This window comes from Ovis aries, chromosome 3, assembly GCF_016772045.2.
Source record: "Ovis aries strain OAR_USU_Benz2616 breed Rambouillet chromosome 3, ARS-UI_Ramb_v3.0, whole genome shotgun sequence".
Taxonomy (NCBI): Eukaryota; Metazoa; Chordata; class Mammalia; order Artiodactyla; family Bovidae; genus Ovis; species Ovis aries.
Window position 1 is genome coordinate 225372690 of NC_056056.1, and position 25473 is coordinate 225398162.

General features: G+C 56.1%; 1 protein-coding gene and 1 long non-coding RNA gene across 4 annotated transcripts; one reads left to right on the forward strand and one right to left on the reverse strand.

Annotated features, from left to right (window-relative positions):
- Positions 1-644: 644 nt before the first annotated feature.
- Positions 645-22900, reverse strand: MLC1 (modulator of VRAC current 1). 3 transcript variants are annotated; one of them, XM_027968242.2, is made up of 12 exons: positions 22843-22900; positions 21927-22170; positions 20555-20644; positions 19304-19357; positions 18950-19051; positions 12654-12752; positions 12225-12296; positions 11237-11353; positions 9794-9850; positions 9138-9260; positions 3315-3476; positions 645-1900 (listed from the first exon to the last, which is right to left on the reverse strand). In XM_027968242.2, the coding sequence occupies exons 2-12, from the start codon at positions 22104-22106 to the stop codon at positions 1820-1822; spliced, it is 1137 nt and encodes a 378-aa protein (XP_027824043.1). In that variant the 5' UTR covers positions 22107-22170; positions 22843-22900; the 3' UTR covers positions 645-1819. The 3 variants fall into 3 exon arrangements, with proteins under 3 accessions (XP_027824043.1, XP_042103843.1, XP_042103844.1); XM_042247909.1 differs by lacking the exon at positions 18950-19051; XM_042247910.2 differs by lacking the exons at positions 645-1900; positions 3315-3476 and adding an exon at positions 8191-9010.
- On the forward strand, positions 2015-9137 carry LOC132659647 (uncharacterized). Its single transcript, XR_009600309.1, has 2 exons — positions 2015-3489; positions 4102-9137. It is a non-coding gene; the product is annotated as an uncharacterized LOC132659647 (long non-coding RNA).
- Positions 22901-25473: the final 2573 nt, after the last annotated feature.

The window sequence follows — 25473 nt, forward strand, 5'->3', positions numbered from 1 at the left end:
GTGTCGGGGTCACACAGACCCGCCTTGGCAGTCAGAGCGCCCCCAAGTCATAAAGACCCCAAGGTCACACACTTGGGACCCCGCCCTTGCAGGATAAGCCAACCATCCAGGTCAGGCTCCGCCCCGCTTAACATCCAGTGTTTCTCGGGAAGAGGACCCCAGCCCTCCAAGAGCTGTGCCGTCTTCGCTGGCTCACTCGTGGGGCCTGAGGCGCCGCCCCGGGAGTTCCGAGCACCAGCCAGCATCCCGGCCATCCAGATGTCCAGCCTCTCTGGTCCAGCATCTTTGTAGAGGGAGGGGTGAATAGGAAAGATCCACCTACCCCAACAGTGCCTTGCTCCTGGTAACGTTCCAAAATCTAGATGTCATCTTTATTTGGTTTAAACATCTTTATTTTGCACTTAACTTCCCAAGATAACTCCAAAGTGAGGCTCTGTGCCCATTCTGTGGGGGAGGGGCCTGGGGTGGAGGGGGAGGCGCCAGTGCCTTTCCAGTCTCCAGCCATCCCACCTGCAGACTGGCTCAGGGCTATGGCAAGTCATGAATTAAAAGCACCCCTCTCCCCATGCTTTACCTCAGTCGTTTCAGAACCTGGGCACAGAGACGCAGGGCGACCCAAAGTGAAATAGGCCACTGGCCACAACGATGTGTTAGCGTTTATTGCTCAGGCAGTACTACATTATATCATACAAACGCACACTGACAGACAGGACTGCGCAGCTGTAAACCCCACTCGTGCGAATGTCCCGAGGTCTCTGGAGTGCGGAGTGCCTGTGCCCAGCCCCCAGGGGCTCACGCCAGCTCTCAGGCTCCACCTTCCTGGCCCCAAAGACAGCCGTGTCATCTGCGCTATCCCTGTGGCTTTCTCCAGCCTGAGGAGCTGCGGAGGGGAGGCGGCCCCCTCGGGCTGCATGTGGGTGGGGTCTGCTCGCGTGCAGGCAGCCCCTCAACGTTCCCGTGCTTGTCTGGGGACTTGACCAAGGCCTGTGTCTGCCCGGCCTGCCTGGGACACGAGGCCATCAAGGCACGGAGATGCAGCCCGTCCATTTTCAGGGCCGTGGACAGCGGCCCATCCAGAGAACACCGAGCTGCCACAGTGGCCAGGGTGGACTTCTGAGTTGCTGACAGAGGCTTCAGGACAAGAACATGCTGACCAGCACTGAGCTGGGTCTCTACTGGCTGTGCAGGACAGCCCAACATGGACCACGGCCCTTCCGGAAGAACTGGGTTTAAGTGTAAAAAGAGGTCAGAAACACAGGCCCGTGGGTTTCTCATGGGGACACCGCGAGTTGAGTGGGGGCTGCCTGCGCCTGTAGCTCTGAGGGTGCAGCCCTGTGGGCTCTGCAGGCAGGCAGGAAGCAGCTCTGCCCCCTTGGGGGGGATTCGAAGCTTGGCAGGCTGCCTCCTCGCCTGGAGGATAGGAGGCGCGGAGATGGGCAAGGTCCCCGCAGGGAGGGGCACACAGCAGGTGCAAAGCAAAGCCGGGCAGGAAGGCCAGGCCCGGCGCGGCGAGCGCACCTGCAGCCTGCAGCCCGGGGCTGCCCAGGGGTCAGCGCCGGCAGGGCTCGGCTCCGGCCTGGCCCTTCCTCACCAGGGGCCCCGTGCCGCGGCTCCTACGGCCAGGCCACCTCGGCAGCAGTGAACTGATCCCCCCTCAGTAAGCACAAAGCAGTCAACATTTGCCTATTTCAAAATTAAACCACAGAAATGAGAGAACTCCACCTTGAACCCGGCGCCCGCAGGAAGGGGAGGGGCAGGCAGGGCTGCAGCTCAGAGGCAGCTGGCGTCAGGCTGCCCTGCCTCGGCGGCCCCTGCGCGGTCACTGGGCCATCTGCACCACGACGGCTCTCCACGCTTTCTCCTTGTCGAACTCCTTCAGGGGGCTTCTGGCCACCTGCACCTGAGACGGGACAGCGTGTTTGTCCGGGGCCGCCCAGCCCCGTGCAGGAAGCAGGGGAGGCCGAGCCCCTCGCCAGCCCCTCCGCTCTCCCAGATGTTCCCCACCCTGTCCTCCGCAGGGGCTGGGCTGGCACCCACACCTGCCTCCTGAGGCCTCTTCCTGCGTGCCCACATCCTGCACCCGGCAGAGCAGCCTCGGCACACAGTAGGTGCTCAGTGAGTGCTGCAGACGGGCAATGATACTTTCCAGGGCGCAGCGGTAAGTCCCGCCAGCTCTTCCTGGGGGAGGAGACAGATGCCCCCGCCACCACGAGGCTGGACTTGGCCCTGGAGGCTGTGAAGGCAGCTCCAGGGCCGTGACCCCTGGGAGGGAGGGCGTCTGAAGCAGCCAGTGGTCACCAAACAGGGCGGACCGCTGCCCAGATCGGCACTCCTGAGCCCCAGAACCGGCAGCTCTGGAACCAGCCAAGAGGACCCACTGGCTTGACGCTGCACCTTGACGTCCTGATATGGAAGCAGGTGAACCTCACGTGGGGCCCGGGGACACAGACGTGCCTGTGAGAGACTGACCACAGCCACGTGGAAAGGACCACCAAATGACACCACCTGAGGAGCGTCCAGGGGTGAAGCTGGGGGGCTGGCGGCGCTGGGCATGTCCAGGAGGCGCTGTGCGGAGCGCAGGGCAGCCCCCACTAGACTCGTGGTGTCCCCATGAGAAACCCACGGGCCTGTTTCTGACCTCTTTTTACACTTAAACCCAGTTTTTCCGGAAGGGCCCTGGTCCCTGCTGGGATGTGCTGCACAGCCAGTAAGTAAGCTGGGTGGGCCCAGGTAGCAGCTGGGCAGGAGGCGTGTCCAGTCCACCCAGAGAGGCCTCCTCAGGTGCCCAGAGCATGATGCCACCCGGGGGACAGCGGGCGGGTGTGCCCAGCAAAAGCCGCAGCAGACAGCACCCAGGGAGGAGTGTCCACTTGCGGGGACGAGGGGCGGGGCCTGGGCGGAGTGCAGCGGCCATGAGCCTCCTGGAAGGGCTGCCGTGAGTTCCCAGAGCCGCCGCCTCGGGCCCTGGACAAACGCCTGCAGTGGGCGGGGCGGGCTCCCCTTCCCGGCTGGGCTGCTGAAGGGAGAGCCCTGTGGTCCAGAAGATGCCTGCCAAGCTCTCAGCTCACTTATAAGAGTAAGACTGGGAGCATTCAGCCCATAATATCTTTTCAGCAATAGACTTGTGTTTGCCTGGCTGGCTTAAAAAGTGTATAAACGTATTGCACCTTTTCAAGATTTTTCTTTGTTTTAAAGAGAAAGTGACCCAACAGGTCTTAAAAGAAGTCAGCCTGGGTGGCGTTGCTTTGCCCAGGGTCCCAGGAGGGCAGGCCCCCCCTTCCCCTCCCCTCCAGACGGGCTCAGAGGTCACTCACATCCCCGGCTGCCGGGCGTTCCTGCGGGCTGGGCGGTGCGCCCATGGTGTCCCAGGAGGCGCCCACCTTGAAGCGCACACACTGGACGACGGTGGCTGTGTTGAGGCCCGCCTGCAGCAGCAGCTCCAGCATCAGCAGCAGCAGCAGCGCGTCGTAGGATTGCTGGGGGCAAGAGGTGAGCGGGAGATGGGGTTGGAGGGTGGGGCGGGACGACAGGCCGCAAGCCCTGCCCCCCAGCCGCCCCCACCCACTGTGGGAGCCACCCTCAGCCGGGAGGCTCCCAGAGCAGAGACCCCGAGCCCTGGGCTGGAGTGGTTCCAGCTTCCCATTCCTGGGGGCCCTACCAGCCGGGGCAGTGATCCCAGTCTCAGTGAGCCAGAGCTGAGGAGCTCAGTTCTGGTCTGAGCTCTGTCGTCCTTCTTAATGGAAGATCTACACAAACATGACACAGATTGTCCTCCAGGCCCCCCAGCAGGTCCATAGAGGAGCCGCTGAAACCACCTGTGGCCTCCCGGAGAGTGCCCAGTGAGGCAAAGGCGAGCTCTGTGTGAGACGCCAGTGGAAGCCCAGAGCTGGAGGAAAAACAGGGACACGGGCTCCAAAGAAAGACCAGTAGGCCAGCTCCAGCAGAAGCTGGGGGGCCTGGACTTACTGGGAGGAGGCGTCCGCCCGGTACCATAGGAGCAGGGTGTGGCACGGCTTGGGGAAGGGGCTGCCACCCACACATCGGGAGGCCTAGGGTCTGTAGAGACACCCACAGACCACTGGCTCCCTCCTCACACTGCAGGGTGACCTTCCAACCTCAGAAACGCAAAGCAACCAAACATTAAGACAAAGAAAAAAAAAACTCACCATCTCTCAAGTTAACCTGCACACTTACGGGTGAGTCCAGCTTTTTTAAAAACGCAACACGAGTCAGGCAGGGGGACTCTAAAATGCACGTAGGAGCTTTCTGGTAGCCCAGCGGCTAAGAATCTGCCTCCCAAGGCAGAGGCCATTGGATTGATCCCTGCCTGGGGAACTAAGATCCCACCTGCCGCAGGGCAACTCAGCCCCAGTGCCACAACCACCGAGTCTGCACTTGAGAGCCCGCAGGCCCCAACGAGAGAGACGCACGGGCTGCAAGGAAGGACCCCACATGCTGCAACCGAGACCCGAAGCAGCTCAAAATGAATAAGTGTTTCTTAAAAATCTAAAAGATAAAATTCATATAAAAGAACAAACAATGATGGAAGCAAGGAAGCCCCGAGATGCAGGGCAGTCGTCATCAAGCCAGCCAGGTGGTGATGCCCTGGTGCCAACCTCTGGGGTGGGCAGAGCAGCACAGATTGATTGGCTGTGAGACGACAGTCAGGGCAGAAAGAGACCCAGCAGACAGAAGCTCAGAGTCTCAGATGACTGAGAAAAAGAGGGGCTTTCTAATAAGAGGAGCTGAACCTTTTATTCACGGACAAGCCAGTCGAGTAAAGTCCGACCGGGCCCACTCCTCGCGCCAAGCTCCAGGCTAAACTCCAGCAGAAACACGAGTGTGAGCCTTCCTAATTGTGACTCAAAATCCAGAAGCAGTGAAGGAAAACATGGACAAATTTAACTGTGTAAAACACCAACAGAACTTCCATGCGAGACAGACCAGCAAGCAGAACGGAGCAGCTGCCCAGCTGAGGCCGCAGTTTGCATCTTCCGTGTCTGACGGAGGACTGGGCTTCCTGTGTTGACGGCGTTATCAAAGCCCACTGGAAACGGGCGAGAGACACAGGCGAGCTTGTAGGGGAAAGGCAGAGCCCAGGACAGAGGAAAGGGCCTCACTGACCCCTGTGTTCAAACACACGCTTTGGCCCCCCGAGGCTCCAGCTCTCATCCGTGTCACAGGCCCCGGGGGACACCCCTCCCGGGCTATGGGGCACAGGTGCTCTCATACCGCTAGTGGAGGAAAAACAGAAGCCTCCCAGGGGATTTGCCAACATCCAACTAAACTATAAATGCATCTGTCCTCTGGGTGATGAGGAAGCACCAGGATAAATTAAGTTTAAAAAAAGAAAGGCGAGGAACAGAGGTATGATTAGAGTGGCCTGTTCCCTAGGAAGGAAGGAAACGAAAGACACACACGGTTGCCTGTGGGAGCAGTGGGAGGCCGTGGATGGGACTACAGCCCCTCTCAGTTTGCCTTCGGGTTGATTTTGACTTTTGAACCATGTAAAAGTTTTATATATTCAAAAGTCCTAACAAGAGGGAAAAAAGCACCAAAGCCCCAAACTGAATACAAACAGAAACCATTAAACTTAGCTGTGCAGCAGGGCCACCCAGAGAGGATTCCTTCCCTGAAGGAGTGAGTGGAGGAGCTGTCAGCTCGCCCAGCAGGCGCGGCTGGCGGGAACGGCCGTCACTCTGCGCATGTGTGTGTGCGGTCAGATAAAGGGGGCAGTAACCACAGTCACCTCTTCTTAATATCTTCTGCTTCTGTCAGGTCCAGACCATTTCTGTCCTTTATTGAGCCCATCTTTGCATGAAATGTTCCCTTGGTATCTCTAATTTTCTTGAAGAGATCTCTAGTCTTTCCCATTCTATTGTTTTCCTCTATTTCTTTGCATTGATCGCTGAAGAAGGCTTTCTTATCTCTTCTTGATATTCTTTGGAACTCTGCATTCACATGCTTATATCTTTCCTTTTTTCCTTTGCTTTTCGCTTCTCTTCTTTTCACAGCTATTTGTAAGGCCTCCCCAGACAGCCATTTTGCTTTTTTGCATTTCTTTTTCTTGGAGATGGTCTTGATCCCTGTCTCCTGTCTCCTGTCACGAACCTCACCCCACAGTTCATCAGGCACTCTGTCTATCAGATCTAGTCCCTTAAATCTATTTCTCACTTCCACTGTATAATCATAAGGGATTTGATTTAGGTCATACCTAAATGGTCTAGCCTGATAAACTATGGAATGAGGGATTTTGTACAGAAGAACTGTACAAAAAGATCTTCACAACCCGGATAATCATGATGATGTGATCACTCATCTAGAGTCAGATATTCTGGAATGTGAAGTCAAGTGGGCCTTAGAAAGCATCACTACGAACAAAGCTAGTGGAGGTAACGGAATTCCAGTTGAGCTGTTCCAAATCCTGAGAGATGATGCTGTGAAAGTGCTGCCCTCAATATGCCAGCAAATTTGGAAAACTCAGCAGTGGCCACAGGACTGGAAAAGGTCAGTTTCCATTCCAATCCCAAAGAAAGGCAATGCCAAAGAATGCTCAAACTACCACACAGTTGCACTCATCTCACATGCTAGTAAAGTAATGCTCAAAATTCTCCAAGCCAGACTTCAGCAATACGTGAACCGTGAACTTCCAGATGTTCAAGCTGGTTTTAGAAAAGGCAGAGGAACCAGAGATCAAATTGCCAACATCTGCTGGATCATGGAAAAAGCAAGAGAGTTCCAGAAAAACATCTATTTCTGCTTTATTGACTATGCCAAAGCCTTGGACTGTGTCGATCACAATAAACTGTGGAAAACTCTGAAAGAGATGGGAATACAGACCACCTGACCTGCCTCTTGAGAAATCTGTATGCAGGTCAGGAAGCAACAGTTAGAACTAGACATGGAACAACAGACTGATTCCAAATAGGAAAAGGAGTACGTCAAGGCTGTGTATTGTCACCCTGCTTATTTAACTTCTATGCAGAGTACATCATGAGAAACGCTGGACTGGAAGAAACACAGGCTGGAATCAAGATTGCCGGGAGAAATATCAATAACCTCAGACATGCAGATGACACCACCCTTATGGCAGAAAGTGAAGAGGAGCTAAAGAGCCTCTCGATGAAAGTGAAAGAGGAGAGTGAAAAAGTTGGCTTAAAGCTCAACATTCAGAAAACGAAGATCGTGGCATCCGGTCCCATCACTTCATGGGAAATAGATGGGGAAACAGTGGAAACAGTATCAGGCTTTATTTTTTTTGGGCTCCAAAATCACTGCAGATGGTGACTGCAGCCATGAAATTAAAAGACGCTTACTCCTTGGAAGAAAAGTGATGACCAACCTAGATAGTATATTCAAAAGCAGAGACATTACTTTGCCAACTAAGGTCCGTCTAGTCAAGGCTATGGTTTTTCCTGTGGTCATGTATGGATGTGAGAGTTGGACTGTGAAGAAGGCTGAGCGCCGAAGAATTGATGCTTTTGAACTGTGGTGTTGGAGAAGACTCTTGAGAGTCCCTTGGACTGCAAGGAGATCCAACCAGTCCATTCTGAAGGAGATCAGTCCTGGGATTTCTTTGGAAGGAATGATGCGAAAGCTGAAACTCCAGTACTTTGGCCACCTCATGCGAAGAGTTGACTCATTGGAAAAGACTCTGATGCTGGGAGGGATTGGGGGCAGGAGGAGAAGGGGACGACCGAGGATGAGATGGCTGGATGGCATCATGGACTCGATGGACGTGAGTCTGAGTGAACTCTGGGAGATGGTGATGGACAGGGAGGCCTGGTGTGCTGCAATTCATGGGGTCACAAATAGTCGGACACAACTGAGCAACTGAACTGAACTGAACTGAACCACAGTCAGTGCTACCAGGAAACAAGTTCTCTGGACTAAGAGAAAAATAAGGCAAATATAAAATAGCAGAGGCTGGGGGAATCCTAACATGTAAAATTTTGAACTGGAGACACCAATATACATTCAGGATCTGTAAGTACACACGTTTCTCAGCTCTGTCCACTGACCAGGCTTAGGAGTGATGATACCCCCGCAGGAATGATATCACCTGGGCCAGGTGAGCCGGGCCATCCCGAGCACCTGCTGGGAGAGGCTGATGGGCTGGCGTCTGGGAGCGCAGAGAACAGGGATGCAGCATGCTGTGGACAGCGGCCAGCGCATGTGCCCCGGGCGTGGGGGGTGGATTCCTGGGCAGACACAGGGGCACACCCTGGCCCCATCTGTGGCCCAGGCAGCATGCTGCCGCAGCGCTGACCCACAGGCGCCGGCGCTGGGACTTCCTTCCCTCACGGGGCTGCAGCTCCCGGGAAGCCCGCTGGCAGCCACTGCCACCGGGCCGGCACGGCAGCGCCAGCGCTCCTGGACTCACTCCTGCTGACGCGGCAGCACACAGACCCACGGGGGCCGTCTCCCAGGCAACAGGCCTGCACTCCAAAAGGCCAGCGCCTGGCGGGGAGCGGGGTCTGCCCAGACCTGAAGACACCAGAGTGCAAGGGTGAGCCTCACTGCTCCGAGGACCGCTGCCCTCAGAGGGGCTTCTCAGGACAGTCCGAGGGGATGCTGTGCTGTGAGCTGGTACGCCGGCCGCCTCAGCTGCGCAGGGACTGACCTCACTGCTGATGTGCAGAGGATCGAAGGCCAAGGACCACCTCAGGCGTCTGCCACTCCCTTTCAGATGCCTCCAGAAAACAATGCCTGTGCGTGCTCTGCCCACCCGTCAACACACACACACACACACACACACACACGGACACAAACCACCAGAGAACCTCAGTGTTGACTGCAGTAACCTTTCAACTCTTCTGATATGTTTGAAATTTCTCAGAACACTGTCTTACTGGGATCATCCAGGGCATCTGAGACTAACCTTGCCTGATGCCCGAGCCTGTTGGGGGGACACTGGACCCGCAAGAATCTCCTTAAAGAGGAGGTTCTCGCTCCCGTCAGCTTACCCAGGAACCAATGGGGTGTCTCATGAGACTGGATGAATGTGACTCTAAAACATGAACGTAGAAAGGGCTGAGAAAATGAGCCACGCCTGTGAAGGCAGGCATTCCCAACCTGGGCAGCGGCTCAGCGGCACCGTGCCTCTAAGGGTTTAATTAAAACAAAAGCACACAGACCTTGAAGGCTGGCGGGTAGTCTTTGAAAACATCCATGATTCTCATGATGCTGAAGGACAGGTACCCAGAGGCCGTGAAGAGCAGCGGGGCCGCCAGGCTGCACACAGCGATCAGCACCTCCACCTGGCGGGAAGCGGGGCGGGCGCGGGGGAGGCCGGCACCCGCCAGCATGGATCAGGGCCCCGCACGGCCTGGGCTGGCAGGGGGGTGTCTGCTGAGTCTCCGTGCTCAGTGTGCTCCTTGAGTCAAAACGCACTGGGTGCTGTTTTCTCAATTGATGCACAATTCACTTTCTTCATAAAACAGCACTTAATGGTCTGTGGCCTCCTCCCCATGCCCTCCAACCTGCTCCCCTGACCTCCCAAGACAAGCCACGTGGCCCCAGGGGTCGGCGGAGCTCAGACGCTCACGCCTCGGGGCATTCAAACTGGATCTGGCAACAGTCGGCATTCAATATCCACGCCGGGGCAGGACGCCGCCTCTGCTGAGTCCCGGGAATCTCTCCTGACCCTCACGCCAGACCTGCCGCAGCTGCTTATTTCCACAGTTGCCCAGCCCTCCTGCAGGCCCTGCAGACGCCCCTCGGTGCTCGCCCCACCCCACTCAGGCCAGCGGGCTGCTCAGGAGGCCCCTGGGCCCAGCCGGGCGTCACCTACCAGAGCCCTGCTGGGACACTCCGCCGTCACGTGGCTGGCAATGGCGCTGGGGAAACACTGCGAGAGGAGGAAAGAGAAGGCCTCAGAGCTGACAGCCCGCGTCCGGCCCCACACGTGCCCTCCCGTGCTCATTCAGGCCGTCCTGGTGGCCGGGAGAGCCGGCCGCTGGGGCTAGAGGGCAGAGGCTCCCTGCGCCCCACCGCTCAGCGCCACAGAGGCTGGGGGCCGGCCGGGGGGTGGGCGCCCCACCAAACACCAAGCGCCTGTCTCCTGTTCCCTCCCAACTCAGCGTCGCGCCGGGGCTGTGGCAGGGACTCAACAGCCGCTGCGTGCAAGGCAGGGTCTGCGTCCAGCTGCAGTCGCGCCCACCATGTCCTGGTCCAGCTGGGTCTGCTCGCGGCTCAGGGTCCAGGTGAGGACGGAGCTTCGTGCTTCTCTCTGCGGGCACCCTCAGCTGGCCCTCGCCTGTGCCTTCTCGTCTGCTGGGTCCCCTCAGCTGGCCCTCGCCCCTGGCATTTCTGGGCCATCAGCAGGGCTGGCTGTCAGACTCGGGCCCTAGAGACACTGCCACTGCACATCATGCCTCAACCACGGGGGCGCCTCTACTGGGCCAGCATCCCTGCCGCTTTGTTAGTAATCAAGGCCTGTTCCACTCATTTGAAGGAGCCAGGACCTAGGCCGGGGGGAGTTCAGGGGCAGAACTTCCTCGAGGCCGCCAACCCCCGGGCCGCCTTCTGGACACCCAGCCACGCCGCCAGGCGCCGGTGCCCTCGCCGTCCCCGCCCACACAGCCTGCTGAGCCCAGGTGTGCCCAAACCCCAGCCAGCTGTCCACGTGGCCACAGCGGTGAAGGCAGCGGTCACACGGCCGGTGTGGGAGCACAGGGCACAGGGGACTGTGCGGCTGGGGCGTCACACGACGCAGGCAGACTCGGGGCACGGGGGACCCTGGTAACTGCTGCAAGCAGACTGGGATCCAGGCACCCCCGGCGCAGCACAGCCGCAGGGTGGCTGGGCCGGGGGCCAGGCGCTCCACAGGGTGCTTTCCAGTTTCAGCGGCGAACAGCATTAAACTATGTGAGCCAACTGAGACCTGCTCATACAAGGGTGAAAGTCCCCGCCCACAGCAGCGACCGAGCAGCAAGCACTTGCCCGGCTGAGCCTGTGCTGTAGCTGCCGTCGGTGTAAAACGACGCACGTGTGTCATTCCGAAATGTGAACCGTGTGGATGCTGTGCACTACAGAATCACACAGCATGATAAAGCAAGTATTTCCCTGGGAAAATAATACAAACATAAATCAGCTAAGCCGACAGCCTGACTCGCTCATTCCTTGGTCCCAAACAGCCCGGGTGCCCCGGGCCCTCCCACCGCGACCCTGCCTGACTGCCCAAAGCTGAGCTCAGAAGCTGGCCACCCCCACGGGCACCACCCCGCGTACTCACGGCCACTAAGATCCAGGAGAACGTGGCCGAGAAGTGCGGGCCTGAGACGGCGTTGTCCACGTTCAGAGCAATGACTCCCCCAAGGATGGCCGAGACCCCCGCAACCACCTCGATGACCTGGGGGCAGGCAGACAGCGAAGGTCAGCATCGCCTGGGCCGGGGGCGGCTACCCAGGGCCCCGGGAGGCAGGTGGGGAGGCTCCTGCGAGCTCAGGGCCGAGGAGCAGGGCGCCCCCCCCCCCACCCCATGCAGTGACATGGAGGATTATCTCCAAAGGGATATTGAAAATGCGCATTCCAACCCCAATCTGGGGGGAAAGGAAGGAGGAAACTTTTCAAAGGAAAGTGGGAAAAGGCACAGAAAATAGGAAAAACACAGAGAAATACGTAAATACGAAGGCGGCAGGAATCGTGCTCCGGGTGGCCTGGCTCCGGATGGCCTGGCTCCGTCTGCACAGCCCCTACACGCTGCACAGAGGCCACCCAGACGTGAGGAAAGAAAAGGGCTGGAAGGAGAGGGGAAGACTCGGCGGGTGACAGGGACAGGAGGCAGCTCGCGCAGATAGCGCGCCACTGTCCTGGCAGGAGCCGTGACTATGGAGAGTGGCTTGTAATGGTTTAAAAAGAGACGCGGGGAGGCGGGTGGAGGGGCAGGCAGAAGGAAGGGATTCTAAGGTCGTGCCTCCTAAAGCCAGGCTTCAGAACTCTACGGTGAAAAGCTACAGAGTTACAGAGACAGATGCGTAATCTGCACTCAGGCTGGGAGGTTTTCAACAGGCCTTTCAGTAATACAACCAGTGGACTAAAAGATTTTGGAAGGGGCTTAAAGCACAACTAACATGTGATCTGTGGACACACTTTGAGAGTAACGGGTGCACTGCCGACCAGCACGGCGCCTGTGGCCGCGGGCATGCCCGTCCCGTATTTATCACGCGCTCCCTGCCCCACCACTCCACGAAGCAAAGTAGAGGGGAAAAGGCCTTTCTTACAGAGTAGGATTTCAGGACCCGAGCAGGAAACGTCACTTCATACAGAACGCTGCTGCTCTCAGAGATGGAACCCTGTAAAGAAACAAACCCCGTTACAGGGGCGGCCATGTCCAGGCCATCGCTCCAGGGATGGTCTGAAATGGGAGCTTCTGGGTGATGCTCCTGCATCTTCAGGCTTGAGAGCAGAAGCTCAAACATGGACTTTCTCTTTGCACATGGAAATGTGTGATTGCTGGAGTCCTAGTTTACAAGGTGATATTTTAGGTGGACTTGGCTCTGTCTGTGGCACTACTCGGGGTGGGGAAGATGCCTGGTCAGCATCAGACGAGGGAGGAGATGGTCTGCATCCCTGTGTTTGCCTCCCCGGGGCCATCGACCCCTTGCTCTGCAGCTGGGCTGTGGTGCAGCCTTGCCGCAGGCTGGACCCACCTTCTGCTTGCAGTGTGCCTCGCTGGACCGTGCAGAGATGATCACCGTGGCCGCCATGAAGAGCTCCAGCAGCAGCAGCAGAATCAGATTGAAGTTGATCTGCCCAAGGAAGACATACACATTTATAAACTTGGCTTCTCCGCTTTCATCCAGTGAACACAGACAGTCCCATGAAGGGGCTTAGTGGCCTCTTTGAAGTCTGGGCAACATTTCCTGTCCAAAGTCAGATACCAGGCAAGTCTTTTCCTTCTTGGTTGTGGATTTTTGTTCTTAAACCACTGTTGGCTCACAGGCTGGAACTGACCTTGTGCTGTAGTCTGCCAACCCTGACCTCAAGCTTCCCCGGCAGTTGGTCCCTCTGGGGTATTTACCCTAAAGAAATGGAAACTCACATTTACACCAAAGCCTGCCCCTGTTCACAGCAGTTCTGTGTGTAGCTGCCTCAGGTGGAAAACACCAGGCTGTTGGGGGCCACAAGGCTGACCCACATCCTGACTGTTGACGGTTACAAGAATCCACACCTGTGCTTAAATTCACACAATACCCAACAAGTCAATTTAACTGAGTGATATAAAACCATAACATCTACTACTGTGGGCAAGAATCCCTTAGAAGAAATGGAGTAGGCTTCATAGTCAACGAGAGTCCAAAATGCACTACTTGAGTGCAGTCTCAAAGATGACAGAATGATCTCTGTTCATTTCCAAGGTAAACCATTCAACATCACAGTGATGCGAGTCTCTGCCCCGACCAGTGATGCTGAAGAAGCTGAAGTTGAACGGTTATATGAAGACCTACAAGACCTTCCAGAACTAACACCCAAAAAAGACGTCCTTTTCATTATAGGGGACTGGAATGCAAAAGTAGGAAGTCAAGAGACACCTGGGATAACTCTTGTAGTAAAGTGCTGCACTCAAGGTGCCAGCCAATTTGGAAAACTCAGCAGCGGCCACAGGACTGGAAAAGGTCAGTTTCCATTCCAATCCCAAAGAAAGGCAATGCCAAAGAATGTGCAAACTGCCGCACAGTTGCACTCATCTCACACGCTAGCAAAGTAACGACCAAATCCTCCAAGTCAGGCTTCCACAGTACGTGAACCGTGAACTTCCAGATGTTAAAGCTGGATTGAGAAAAGGCAGGGGAACCAGAGATCAAATTGCCAACATCTGTTGGATCATAGAAAAAGCAAGAGAGTTCCAGAAAACATCTATTTCTGCTTTATTGACTATGCCAAAGCCTTTGACTGTGTGGATCACAACAAACTGTGGAACATTCTTCAAGAAATGGGAATACCAGACCACCCGACCTGCCTCCTGAGATACGTGTATGCAGGTCAGGAAGCAACAGTTAGAACTGGACATGGTAAAACAGACTGGTTCCAAATCGGGAAAGGAGTACATCAAGGCTGTATATTGTCACCCTGCTTATTTAACTTATATGCAGAGTACATCATGCGAAATGCCGAGCTGGATGAAACACAAGCTGGAATCAAGATTGCTGGGAAAAATAGCAATAACCTCAGATACGCAGATGACACCACCCTTACGGCAGAAAGCGAAGAGGAACTGAAGAGCCGCTTCATGAAAGTGAAAGTGGAGAGTGAAAAAGTTGGCTTAAAACTCAACATTCAGAAAATGAAGATCATGGCATCTGGTCCCATCACTTCATGGGAAATAGATGGGGAAACAGTAGAAAGAGTGGCTGACTTTATTTTCTGGGCTCCAAAATCACTGCAGATGGTGACTGCAGCCAAGAAATTAAAAGACACTTACTCTTTGGAAGCAAAGTTATGACCAACCTAGACAGCATATTAAAAAGCAGACATTACTTTGCCAACAAAGGTCCGTCTATTCAAGGCTATGGTTTTTCCAGTAATCATGATGGATGTGAGAATTGGACTATAAAGAAAGCTGAGCACTGAAGAATTGATGCTTTTGAACTGTGTTGTTGGAGAAGACTCTTGAGAGTCTCTTGGACTGCAAGGAGATCCAACCAGTCCATCCTAAAGGAAATCAGTCCTGAATATTCACTGGAAGGACTGATGCTAAAGCTGAAACTCCAATACTTCGGCCACCTGATGCAAACAGCTGACTCATTTGAAAAGACCCTGATGCTGGGAGGGATTGAGGGCAGGAGGAGAAGGGGATGACAGAGGATGAGATGGTTGGATGGCATCACCAACTCAATGGACATGGGTTTGGGTAAACTCCGGGAGTTGGTGATGGACAGGGAGGCCTGGCATGCTGCAGTTCATGAGGTCGCAAAGAGTCGGACACGATTGAGCAACTGAACTGAACTGAACTGGGAGTTGGTGATGGACAAGTGATGTGCTGAAGTCCACGGGGTCGCAAAGAGTCATATACGACTGAGCAACTGGACTGAACTGATAAAACCAACCCATCAGGAATTCCCTGGCGGTCAGTGATTAGGACTTGGCACTTTTCATGCCCGGGCCCGAGTTCGGTTCTTTTCTGTTTCTTGCTCTGCTGGGTCCTCCCTGCTGTGCGTAGGCTTTCTCTAGGGGAGTCAAGAGGGGGCTCTCTAGCTGCGGTGCTCAGACTTCTCATTGCGGTGGCTTCTCTTGGTGCGGCTCTCAGGCTCTAGAACACGCAGGCCCAGTAGTTGCGGTGCACTGACTGAGCTGCCCCACGGCAGACAGAAAACTTTAATACTAATAATGAAAGATGTCCCCTCACCAACAGTCTTCATGGAGATGACTTTACAGGTGAGTTCGATCAGACTTTCCAGAAGCAGTGACTTCTCACCGTGTCAAGATGTTGCAAAAAAGCAAAAAAGAGGTAAGAGCTTCTGCGTTCATTTTATGAGACAGGAAAACCTTGGTTCTAAAACCAGACAAAGGAAATATAGGTCCATTTCACTCAGGAAACTTGACGAACAACCCTAACCACCAGACTGGCTGGTCAGCCCATCAAAACACTGAAAATAATACACTGTGATGAGGTAAAGCTAATCTCAGGAAGGAACGTTTCACCACCAGAAAAATTGGTGCATTTAACAAACTAAGTGATGACAGAGCACCTCAGAGTCCAAGAACAAGCAGCACAGGTTTGTATTTTTAAAACAAAAAACGTACAGCAAACCGGGAGCTGAAGACAAGGTTTTCACTTGGTGAGAGTTATGTATAAAACACTTAGTGGAGGGGCTGCCCTAGCGGGCCAGTGGCTAAGAGGCTGCCTTCCACGGAAGGGGATGCGGGTTCGCTCCCCAGTTGGAGAACTGAACTCCCACATGCCGCAGAGCAACCAAGCCCACGCCCCACGATGGGCGAGCCCTAAGGCAACTGTCTGCAGGCAGCACGGCCGGAGAGGAAGAAGAGGAAACCGCACGGCAAGCTTAGATCCAGCCCATTTAAAACTGGGAAAAAGACACAGGCCCAGGGTGCCAGAAGTCCTGGCCAAAGCCGTGAAGACAAAGGAACTGGAGGGGTCGCCTGAGCAGGGCGCTTAAACTGTCCTGTGTGGGTGACACAGAGACCTACACAGAGCAGCCAGCGCAACCAGCAGGAAAGCTCGGAGGATGGGGGTCCAGTACAGCTTCTGCACACAGAGTCCACTTATGGGAACCCATTTCTAAAAACGGCTCCAATTTCAACAAAGGCTAAATTAACACATGCCGTCAGTTGATGTGACAACGTAAGACGCTGTCACTGGGGCAACTAGATAAAGGACACCCAGGAATGCTCCGCACTGTGCATGCAAATTCTTCTGAGTCTCTAATACTTGAAAATAAAGGGAAAAAAGGAAAATCAGAAGCTTCTCTGTGCACTAGCAACACGCCCGTGAATTATGTAGGACTGTCTAACCAATACAGGAACATTCTGACCCTGATACAGGGCAAATGCTGTGAGCGGGAGACAGTCTGTGCCCCTGGTGGGTGACGTCACACAACAAAGCTGTTAGTTCTCACAAGGTTACTCTATAAACTTCAACTGATCGCAATAGAATCTCAGCTGTACTTTTTGAGGAGCTCAGCAAACTTATCCTCTAATATATTGGAACTAAGAGCGGTCGACTCTGAAGAAGGAAGACAGCTGAAGTCATGAAGCCACACGGACAAGCCTGGCTTCGCCTCGGCCGCCAAGCAGCCCGCGGGGGTGGGGGTGGGGCTGACACGCGTGGCGCAGCCCGAGCCGCTGACCACGGAGAGACCCAACTCAGGACAAGCTGAGGACGGGAGCAGCCAGCAGACAGAAAGGAAGTCCAGGAGGGTACCCGCCTGGGAAGAGGGCTTCAGAAGTGGCAGTGATCAGAGGGTGACCTGTAGCAACTGGAAGCCACACCACAGTCATCAGATGGGACAACGCAGTGGCTGGAGACGCCACGTGCAGGGAAGGCTGCGTAACCGGGCAGCCTCCGGCCGTAGGGAGGATGGACCCTGCTGTGTCAGCTGGGTTCATGGCCCCTCTGGGCATCCAAGGAGCCCATGGAGACGTGCCACGCTGGCCTCGTTTGCTGAGGGGAGAGTTGGAGGCCATGGAGCTGGGCCCTTCCCTAAGAAGGCAGCGCCCAGGAGGACAGCGAGCAGCCTGGGTGGGGAGTGCGGGGACGGAGGCAGCAGAGGCTCTGCTGGAGCTCCGCGTGGCTTCCCCCTGGGGAGGGGCAAGTCCAGCTCCTGCTCGGCAGGGAGAAGGGGGAGGGGAGCAGCCCCTTCACCCTGGTGGCCTCACGGGGGGGCTTTTGGGCTTCCTGTTTCACGGTATGTGACCCTGTTTGGATACTGGGGGTCCCGACCTCGTGGTCCTGGGGTCCTTCCGTGTGTTCAGGTGTCTGAGCGTCACATCCTCTACGTGGCCTGGCTGGACCTTGGAGGTGCAGGGGCCCATGGGTCTGGTTAACAGTGGGCACTGGGGCCCAGCCCAGGGGAGGCCACCGGGTAGGAGAATTTGTGCGCGAAGCTTCGCGCATCTTCAGTCTCTCCATCCACTCTGTGTGGGAGGCGCCGTCCTGGGTGATGGATGCTGGATTATGCTCTGGTCTGGGATTTCTGCCACCATCAATAGGGCTGCTAGGAGCACGCTGCCTGGTCGTCGTGTGAGTGTCTCTGAGGTCTGCACCTCTTCCGAAAGGACCGAAAAATTCCAGGCCTTTGCCTGGAAATCCTCTCCTGGCAGGGCAGCTGTGCAGTGGCGGGGAGACCCCCACCTGAACTTTAAGGGGGCTCCGCCCCAGCCCTTGGTACCACCTGGACCTGCTGGGGCCTGCCTGTGGGCCCACAGGCTGGCGGCACCTCTACACAGGGTTTCCTTAGTGAAGAAGCATCGCAGTTACAGTGAGGCTTTGCAGCTTCTTACAGTCTCCAGACCTTCTGCTGCATTTATGCCCAGGAACCTGATACTGTATTTCATAAAGTAATACCTGTATTTCAGTAACATTTTCAACAGTATATGTTTCTGGCATAAATAATTGTTTTACGTGGATTTTCACACCCAACAACCTTGCTACGTGCACTTGATCAAACGTCGAGAAAGCAGAGAATCGTCTCCTGCAGAACAAGCAGCAGACAGGCTCCTATCAGACCCGAGCGTCTGTCACCTTCTCGCCCAGACGCCTGGCCAGGGTGTCTCTGGCCTCCGCACCCTTTTCCTGATCTTAAAGACACGCATTCACTGTTACACACAGAGCAGTGGCATCCCTAATCAGGTCCTGTTTCCTAGAGATCCTTCTCTGCTTCCTTGTGATTTAAATAACAAGGCTCTTCCATTTTTCTTAGCAGAAAATAAAGTAATAATGAGACTTTAGTCAGCAGCATCACACACTTAACAAAATACACTATTATGTACTGCTAATGTTTAAGACCCTGTTTAAGACTCATTGGGAAAGACCCTGATGCTGGGAAAGATTGAAGGTGGGAGGAGAAGGGGACGACAGAGGATGAGACGGTTGGATGGCATCACCGACTCAATGGACATGAGTTTGAGTAAGCTCCGGGAATTGGTGATGGACAGGGAGGCCTGGCTTGCTGCAGTCCATGGGGCTGCAAAGAGCCGGATACAACTTAGCGACTGAACTGAACGTTTAAGAACTGTCGTGAAAGAGACACAAAAAATCAGTGAATCCATCCACTGACACCAATGACCGCGCTGAAGACAGTGCTTTTCTTCAGCAGCACAGGTGGGGTTCTCAGACTCGAGAGCCACGGTACACATCCCTATGTAACTGCCCAGCAGACAGCTCGCCGACACTCGCTCCAGGCCCATGGGGCTGAACAGACTCGGCAGGAGCCGAGCCCTCGGTGCCTGCAGCTGTGGGAGACTGCATGGCTCTCTGCGGACTCACATCTACTGCTGACGGGTTCAGGACAAGCTTACAGCCGAACCAGATCAGGCAGGTGGTGGTGACGGCAAACGTGGACACGAACAGTATCTGGAAGTTGGGGATCTGGAAGACAAGACGGGAGGCTTTCCTTCACTTGTGTGTGAGGTTCAACCTCACTCCTGGGCACTGACCACCCATCCTGAGGACAGGCACTTAGCATCAGCGGGGGTGCCTGTGAGCTCGGCCCGTCTGTCCTCATGGGGGCAGGAAGAAGGGGGTGCCACAAGGGCAGCCTGGGCCCGTCCCCCAGCACACCCTGCAGTTTGGGGCCTCCGGTGCCGCCCTCAAGCTATGCAGACAGAAGGCTGGACTCACCGCGCTAACGTTTCTCCTCGAGACGGCAAAGCTCACGATGGCTGAGGGGATGCACTGAAAAGAGAGAGTGGGTGAGCATCCCGCTGGCTGCTCTGTGTTCTAAAAACCTGCAGGGCCCGAGGCATGTCCCCTCTGCCCAGGGGTGTCGCTCAAAGCTGGAGGGTTCTGGGTCTTTCGAAATAATTCTTCCGGGAACAGCTTTAACTGTTCTGATGACGGAAAGACACCTGAAGGTGAAGACTCCTAGCCAGATGCGCCTGGAGCAGATGTCATCTCCTACCACCCGAGACCAGGCGCGGCTTGCTAAGAACTACCCAGGAGACCCCAGGCCCCTTGGGGTCCTTGTCGGGGGCTCCCACTGTGGCGTCCCAAGGGCCGAGGACAATGAAAGAGGGGGCCTGGGCAGCAGGGAGGGGCCGGGGGCCTGAGCCTCGGGGGCCACGCCAGTGTCGCTGCAGCCCCGGGCCCCCAGCCTTGGAGGGGGCAGCAGGGGCAGAGCCTGGCAGGGGGTGGATGGGGGCTGCGCCAGGGGAGGAGCCAGTGGGACACCTGACCCACCCCCACCCCATCACCCCTGATGATTCTGCTGGGACATCTGTCTAGGTCAGTGCGGCTCTGGAGCCATCTGGGTCAGAGGTCGCTGTGACCCCCAAACAGGGCTGCTCCAGTGGTGAAGAGCAAGGGCCACCTAGGAGGTTCTAGACAGAAGGGCAGCAGGTGAGTGGAATTCTTTCAACAGGTTTTCGTTAAGAGAGCAGAGGCTGGGCACCCTGCGCGGGTACAGGGTAAGGAAATGTTGGTCTCGAGTTTTCAGACACTTGGGAGTGCTGACAGGGCTGGAGCAGGTGGGCGAGGGCACCCCCCCCCGAGACCCCAGGGAACATGCCCCGTGCTCGAGCTGGCCAGAGGTCACTGGCTGTTTCTCCGTGCAATTGTTTCTCCCCTGGGCCTCAGCACTCTGAGTCCAGAGCAGGCACAAGCTCTGGGGAGGGCAGGTGCAGCCCCCAAACCATGGAGGGGGTTCCCTGCCAGCTCGTGGGACGGCCCAGAGCAGCACGCAGCCACCTGTGAGAAGTCGAAGGGCCGCTTCTCACCCTGGAGTTGGTGGAGGAAGGCAGGCTGGCTTCATTCGTCCGTTTCAGAAGTGGCAGAAGCCGAAGTATAGAGAGGATTTTTGAATGAGAAGCGAGCAACAGCTACGGGTCGACCTCAGAGTCAAGAGCTCGGTGCTGACAGAGGGCCGCTACTCACCGAGCCTGCAGCGCAGCGCAGGTAGTCCATCTCCAAAGGAAACACGTTTCCCAGGTAGAGAGAAAACCCCGAGGTCACAAGCAGGCAGCTCTGCGGGACAGCATGAGCACAGGAGACGCCAGCGGGCCTGAGGCTCAGGTGGCTGGGCAGCCCGCCCTCTGTCCACGGCCTAACAGCACCCACGCCTGGATCCTGCTGGACCTGACGCCCTCCTGAAGGACAACAGCTGCCCACCCCCCCAGGCTCAGGCTGTGGGCCTCAACACTCACTAGGGGGACGGGAGACTGTCAAAACCAAAAGCAAGAAGCAGCAGTGCCACTTCCCAGACGCCTTCACCTCAACGCGTGCAGTGGGCCTGGGGACGGCGCCCAGCGCACAACCCTGTCCTGCTCCAGGAGGCGGAGGTGGAAATTCACCCCACAGGGAAGGCCGTGGGGTGGAGGTCTCAGGTAGAGGTCTCTCAGACCCGGGGTCTGGACGGGGGCCTCGTGCACCATGGAATAGGAGCACGGGGCCTGAGGGTGCGGGGACAGAGGGGACCTCGGTACATCCCCAAGGGAGGAGCAGACAGCAGGACCACGCGCTGCGGCCGAAGGCACAGAGCCCTGGCCCCCGTGAATGAGAGGAGGCTGACCAGCTGCTGGCGTCCACATGGGGGCAGGGGAAGGAGACTCCTCTGAGACACACGTAGCGGGGGGTTCCAGTCTCAGTGGGGCAGGGTCGCAGTGTGGGGGAGGGTAGGCAGGACCACCAGGGTGCTGCAGGGCCAGCCTGTAGGGCCTGGGCCCAGGGAGGGGCAAGTGCCTAGCCTGGATCCTGGGTCTTGGCCTGGGCACACAGAGCCCCAAGGTCCTGCCCACAGAGAGCTGAGCCAGCGGCCAGCCCAGGTGGCTGTGCTCGCTCAGGCCAAAATGGCTCTCTCTACTGTCCAAGTGCCTACACAAGCTGTCAGAAAAGGGATGTCCCAGGACCCCAGGCAAGGTCCACCGGGCCTGCCCCCAGCTCCCTGCTGGCCCTGCCCCTCGGTCTTCACTGTCCCATGGCCCTGGCCTCCTGCCTCAGGACCCCATTCCGCTATTCACCCTGCCAGAGGCCCGTCCTGAGAGCGGAGCCCCTCCTCCCCATCTCTGCAGAGCCCCCAGGAGGTGGCGGTCGTGCAGGCCACCCTGGCCCAACAGGGGACCTGGCCGACGGGCAGCGTGGGCCCCAGACTGTCCCAACCCAGCCGGGACACAGAGCGGCCACCAGGGAAAGAATCGAAAGCACACGAGCAAGTGAGCACGTCACACCCGTGAGGCTCTCAGACGCAGCAGTGGCCCGGGTCCCGGGAGCCACACGCAGGCAGAGGGGCCCCTTGGCGGGGAGCACTCACCCCCATCAGCACAGAGAAGACCCACGTCTTGCGGCTGAAGCACGGGGGCAGCCTCGACGACAGCTGAAGGTCGCCGGGCTTGGTGTCCGGGGCGTAGCCCACGGCGTCTGGCCTCCCGCGCTCCAGCGGGGGCATCCGGTCGTAGGCCAGGCCCTCCCGGCACTGCTCCTCGCGGGCCATGGGCCGGCTGGAGCCAAAGCTGGCGTGAGCAGCCGCAGCACAGCACTCACCACGCAGCCCCGTCCTTATGTGCGATAAGATTACAAATTACACTTTGATCACTCTGAAAACCTCCCAAAGAAGTGACTTTTAGTAAACACTTGTCTGGGCTTCCCTGATGGCTCACTGGTACAGAGCCCACATGCCAGATCTGGCCCCTGCTCCGGGACGATCTCACACGCCAAGGGGCAGTTATGCCCATGAGCCACACCCATGGAGCCTGTGCGCCCCAACAAGGGCAGTCACTGCAACGAGAAGCCCACACCGCAGCTACAGAGCAGACCCCAGGCGCCATAGCTGGAAAAAGCCCGTGCAGCCACCAAGACCCAGCACAGCCAAAAATAAGTGTTTTAAAAAGTATTTTAAAAGTTTTTTAAAGACTTGTTTTCAAGTTGTTTTCAATAAAAGAAATATCATACGTATGGAAGTACTGTGAATCTGAAGAAGAAAACCAGCACTTAATTTCACAAGCGAATAGAATCACTCTCCCAGTAAAACCACCCTGACCACTCCAGATTCATGGAGGGACTTAGGCACCTTGCTGAACTGGGGCTGCCCCCTCAACATCTCACTGTCCACCGGCAGCTGCATCCACGAATCCCTTGATGTGCCAGCTACCCCAGGTCCCGGGTGGTGACCAGACAAGAGATCACAGATGTACCCCACCCAAGGGGTCCCCAGCTGTCCACGCACTTACCTCCGTGGTGATTCTGGTGGCGGGAGCCCTGGTCTCTGGGCGATGGGCTCCTGTTACTGAGTCACTGTGCCTTGGCGTCCAGTGAGGACTATTCACAGACGGAACAAAAGCCCGGCAGAACTGCACTTGAGCCAGGGAAGGGGGACTGCTTCCTGAATTTCAATGAGGGCATGAAGCACGGGGTCCTGGAAGGCCCTCGGTTGCTGTGTGACTGGGGCCCAGAGTTCCACTCCGTCCTGCGCTCCTGCATGTGCCAGAAGCAGGGGGGCCTCCTCTGGTTCACTTGTGGCAGGCAGGTTGTGGGCACCAGAGTGGGCCTCTCGGGAGAAAGAGAAGGCCCGAGTGCAGAACTGTACCAAGCTGAGGATCCTGGACGGCTGGACAGCCGAGTGCTTGACTCTTTTGGAAACAAGCACGGTTTTATCCAAAGGCTTACTCTCCGTCCTTTCTGGAAGCCCTTTTCCATCCCTGCCATCACAAGAGAAAGCCCCTTCACAAGGTCACTCACAGTGCTATTTGCGCTCCACGTGGCTGGCCTGGCCCTTAAACTGTTTGAGATTCTGACCCAAGGGTCCCTGTGAGCCACATGGGTCCCGCCGTTCCCTTTATTTCTGCTCACCACGGAGAGGGAAAGGACGGGCATGCGTTTTGCCCAGACTCTGGGTGTTACTGTTCAGTCACTCAGTCATGTTTGACTTTTTGCAACCCCATGGACTGCAGTACGCCAGGATTCCCTGTCCTTCACTATCTCAAGGAGTTTGCTCAAATTCACGTCCATTGAATAGGTGATACCATCCAACCATCTCATCCTCTGTGGCCCCCTTCTCCTCCTGCCCTCAATCTTTCCCAGAGTCAGGGTCATCAACCTGCTCAGAAGCTGCAAAGTATCAATACTCCTCACTGTCCTTCAGCCTTCCCTATTTGCCGTTGCTTGTGAACTTCACGCACGGTCAGTGCGCTCCAGAACAAAAACCACCGTCGCAGAAAACTAACCCAAATGATCACGTGGACCACAGCCTTGTGTAACTCAATGAAGCTATGAGCCATGCTGTGCAGGGCCACCCAAGACGGACCAGGTCATGGCGGAGAGTTCTGACAAAACACAGTCCACTAGAGGAGGGAATAGCAAGCCACATCCGTCCTTTTGCCTTGAGAACACATGAACAGCATGAAAAGACAAAAAGATATGATGTCAGAAGATGAGCCCCTAGGTCGGTCGGTACACAGAGACTCCGGTGCCCCACAATCACAACGTCAGTCTCTTGTATTCTCACGAGCCAAAGCGTTCCACAGAGCTGGCCCCTCAGACCACAAGCCCACATCACACCCAAGCGAAGGCTTCAGTTCCCATCACGGGATGCTCAGTGTCTCCGTTTTTCAACCAATCAAAAAGTATTAGAATTAATTTTCACAAACTGTGAGGTCAAGAAGGGATTTTAAACATTGAAAACCTCCCAAACCTCTTTAGTGACTGCCTTTTAAAGCAATAAGTGCAGTTATCAGGGAGACTGTCAACCAGTGGGACTCTTCGCTTCTCTCCTTGCTTGAAGGTTTCACCATGTCTGTGCATTTCCAAAGTTGTGGAGAAACAAATAAGCACTCTGGAATTAGAGATGGTGGGACAAACGCCTCCCAAGTGTCCTGGGAAGAACCTCCCCATCTCCGGCAGCAACACCAGTCTCTAGAACAAGCCCCATCCCTCGCACGAACTCTGTCCCTAAAGTGCCCTCTCTCCCTCTGTGCTGCGGAGGCCCTGCTCATGGTTCAACATTTACCCCGCTATCCAGCGCACACTTGCAGGATAGGTGGGACAGGCCACGGCCCTTCCCGTGTGGAGTCCAAAGCCTAATGCGGGACAGGCACACGGGATAAAGGGGTGTGTTCTGTGGGGACGCAACTGACTTCCCTTGTGATGGCACATAAGTCCAGGGAGGGCGTGGGGGGCTACTCAGGGGAGTTAGGGTAGGCCTCACTGAGGGGGGGCAGTGGTGAGGAGGGTAGGGGAGCAGAGGTGCCCCAAGTGCAGAGGCATGGAGGTGGCAAGGCTGGAGGGAGGTGGGCACAGGGACCCTGTGGGGCGAGGTGCAGGTGAGGCGCCCAGGCACAAGGCACCTGAGGACGTGGAGACAGCCGTGGCTTGGACTCTGAGATGCACTTGCTGGGCAGAAGAGTGAGCGTCCAGCTGGGTGGCGCACAGGCCCTGGGACCGCAGGTGAGAGCAGGTGTTGGCAGGATGGAGGGGGAGCCGCGGGCGTGGTCAGAAGCCACCAGATTCTGACAGACTGAAAAGTCAAGCGGACCTGCCGTCTGAATAACGTGAGATGAGGGGCGCAGGAGTTCAGGGGACTGGAAGGTTCCTGGCTCGAGAGGTGCAGCTGCCTCACCTGAGACAGAAAACAGAGAGCAAGAGTTTTGTCCACCGAACAACTCAGCCACAAGCCTGTGTTCCACGACAAGAGAAGCCACCGCAATGAGAAGCCTGCTTGCCACAACAAGAGAAAGCTGAGGCAAATCAACAAAGACCCAGCTCAGTCAAAAGTAAACAAAAACTTTGTAAAAAATTGCATATGCAACTAATTGACGCTTAAAGTAATATATGGTCTTAAATGCTTATGTTAAAAATGAAGAAAG

What these genes read in the sequence shown, in the direction of transcription:
- MLC1 (XM_027968242.2), bottom strand. Translation starts at nt 22,106, where the DNA reads ATGGCCCGCGAGGAGCAGTGCCGGGAGGGCCTGGCCTACGACCGGATG. An exon ending in TGCGCTGCGCTGCAGGCTCG is followed by an intron (nt 19,358 to 20,554) that starts GTGAGTAGCGGC and finishes CTCTCTTTTCAG; the next exon opens with TGCATCCCCTCAGCCATCGT. An exon ending in TCTCCTGGATCTTAGTGGCC is followed by an intron (nt 9,851 to 11,236) that starts GTGAGTACGCGG and finishes CTCCTCTCGCAG; the next exon opens with TGTTTCCCCAGCGCCATTGC.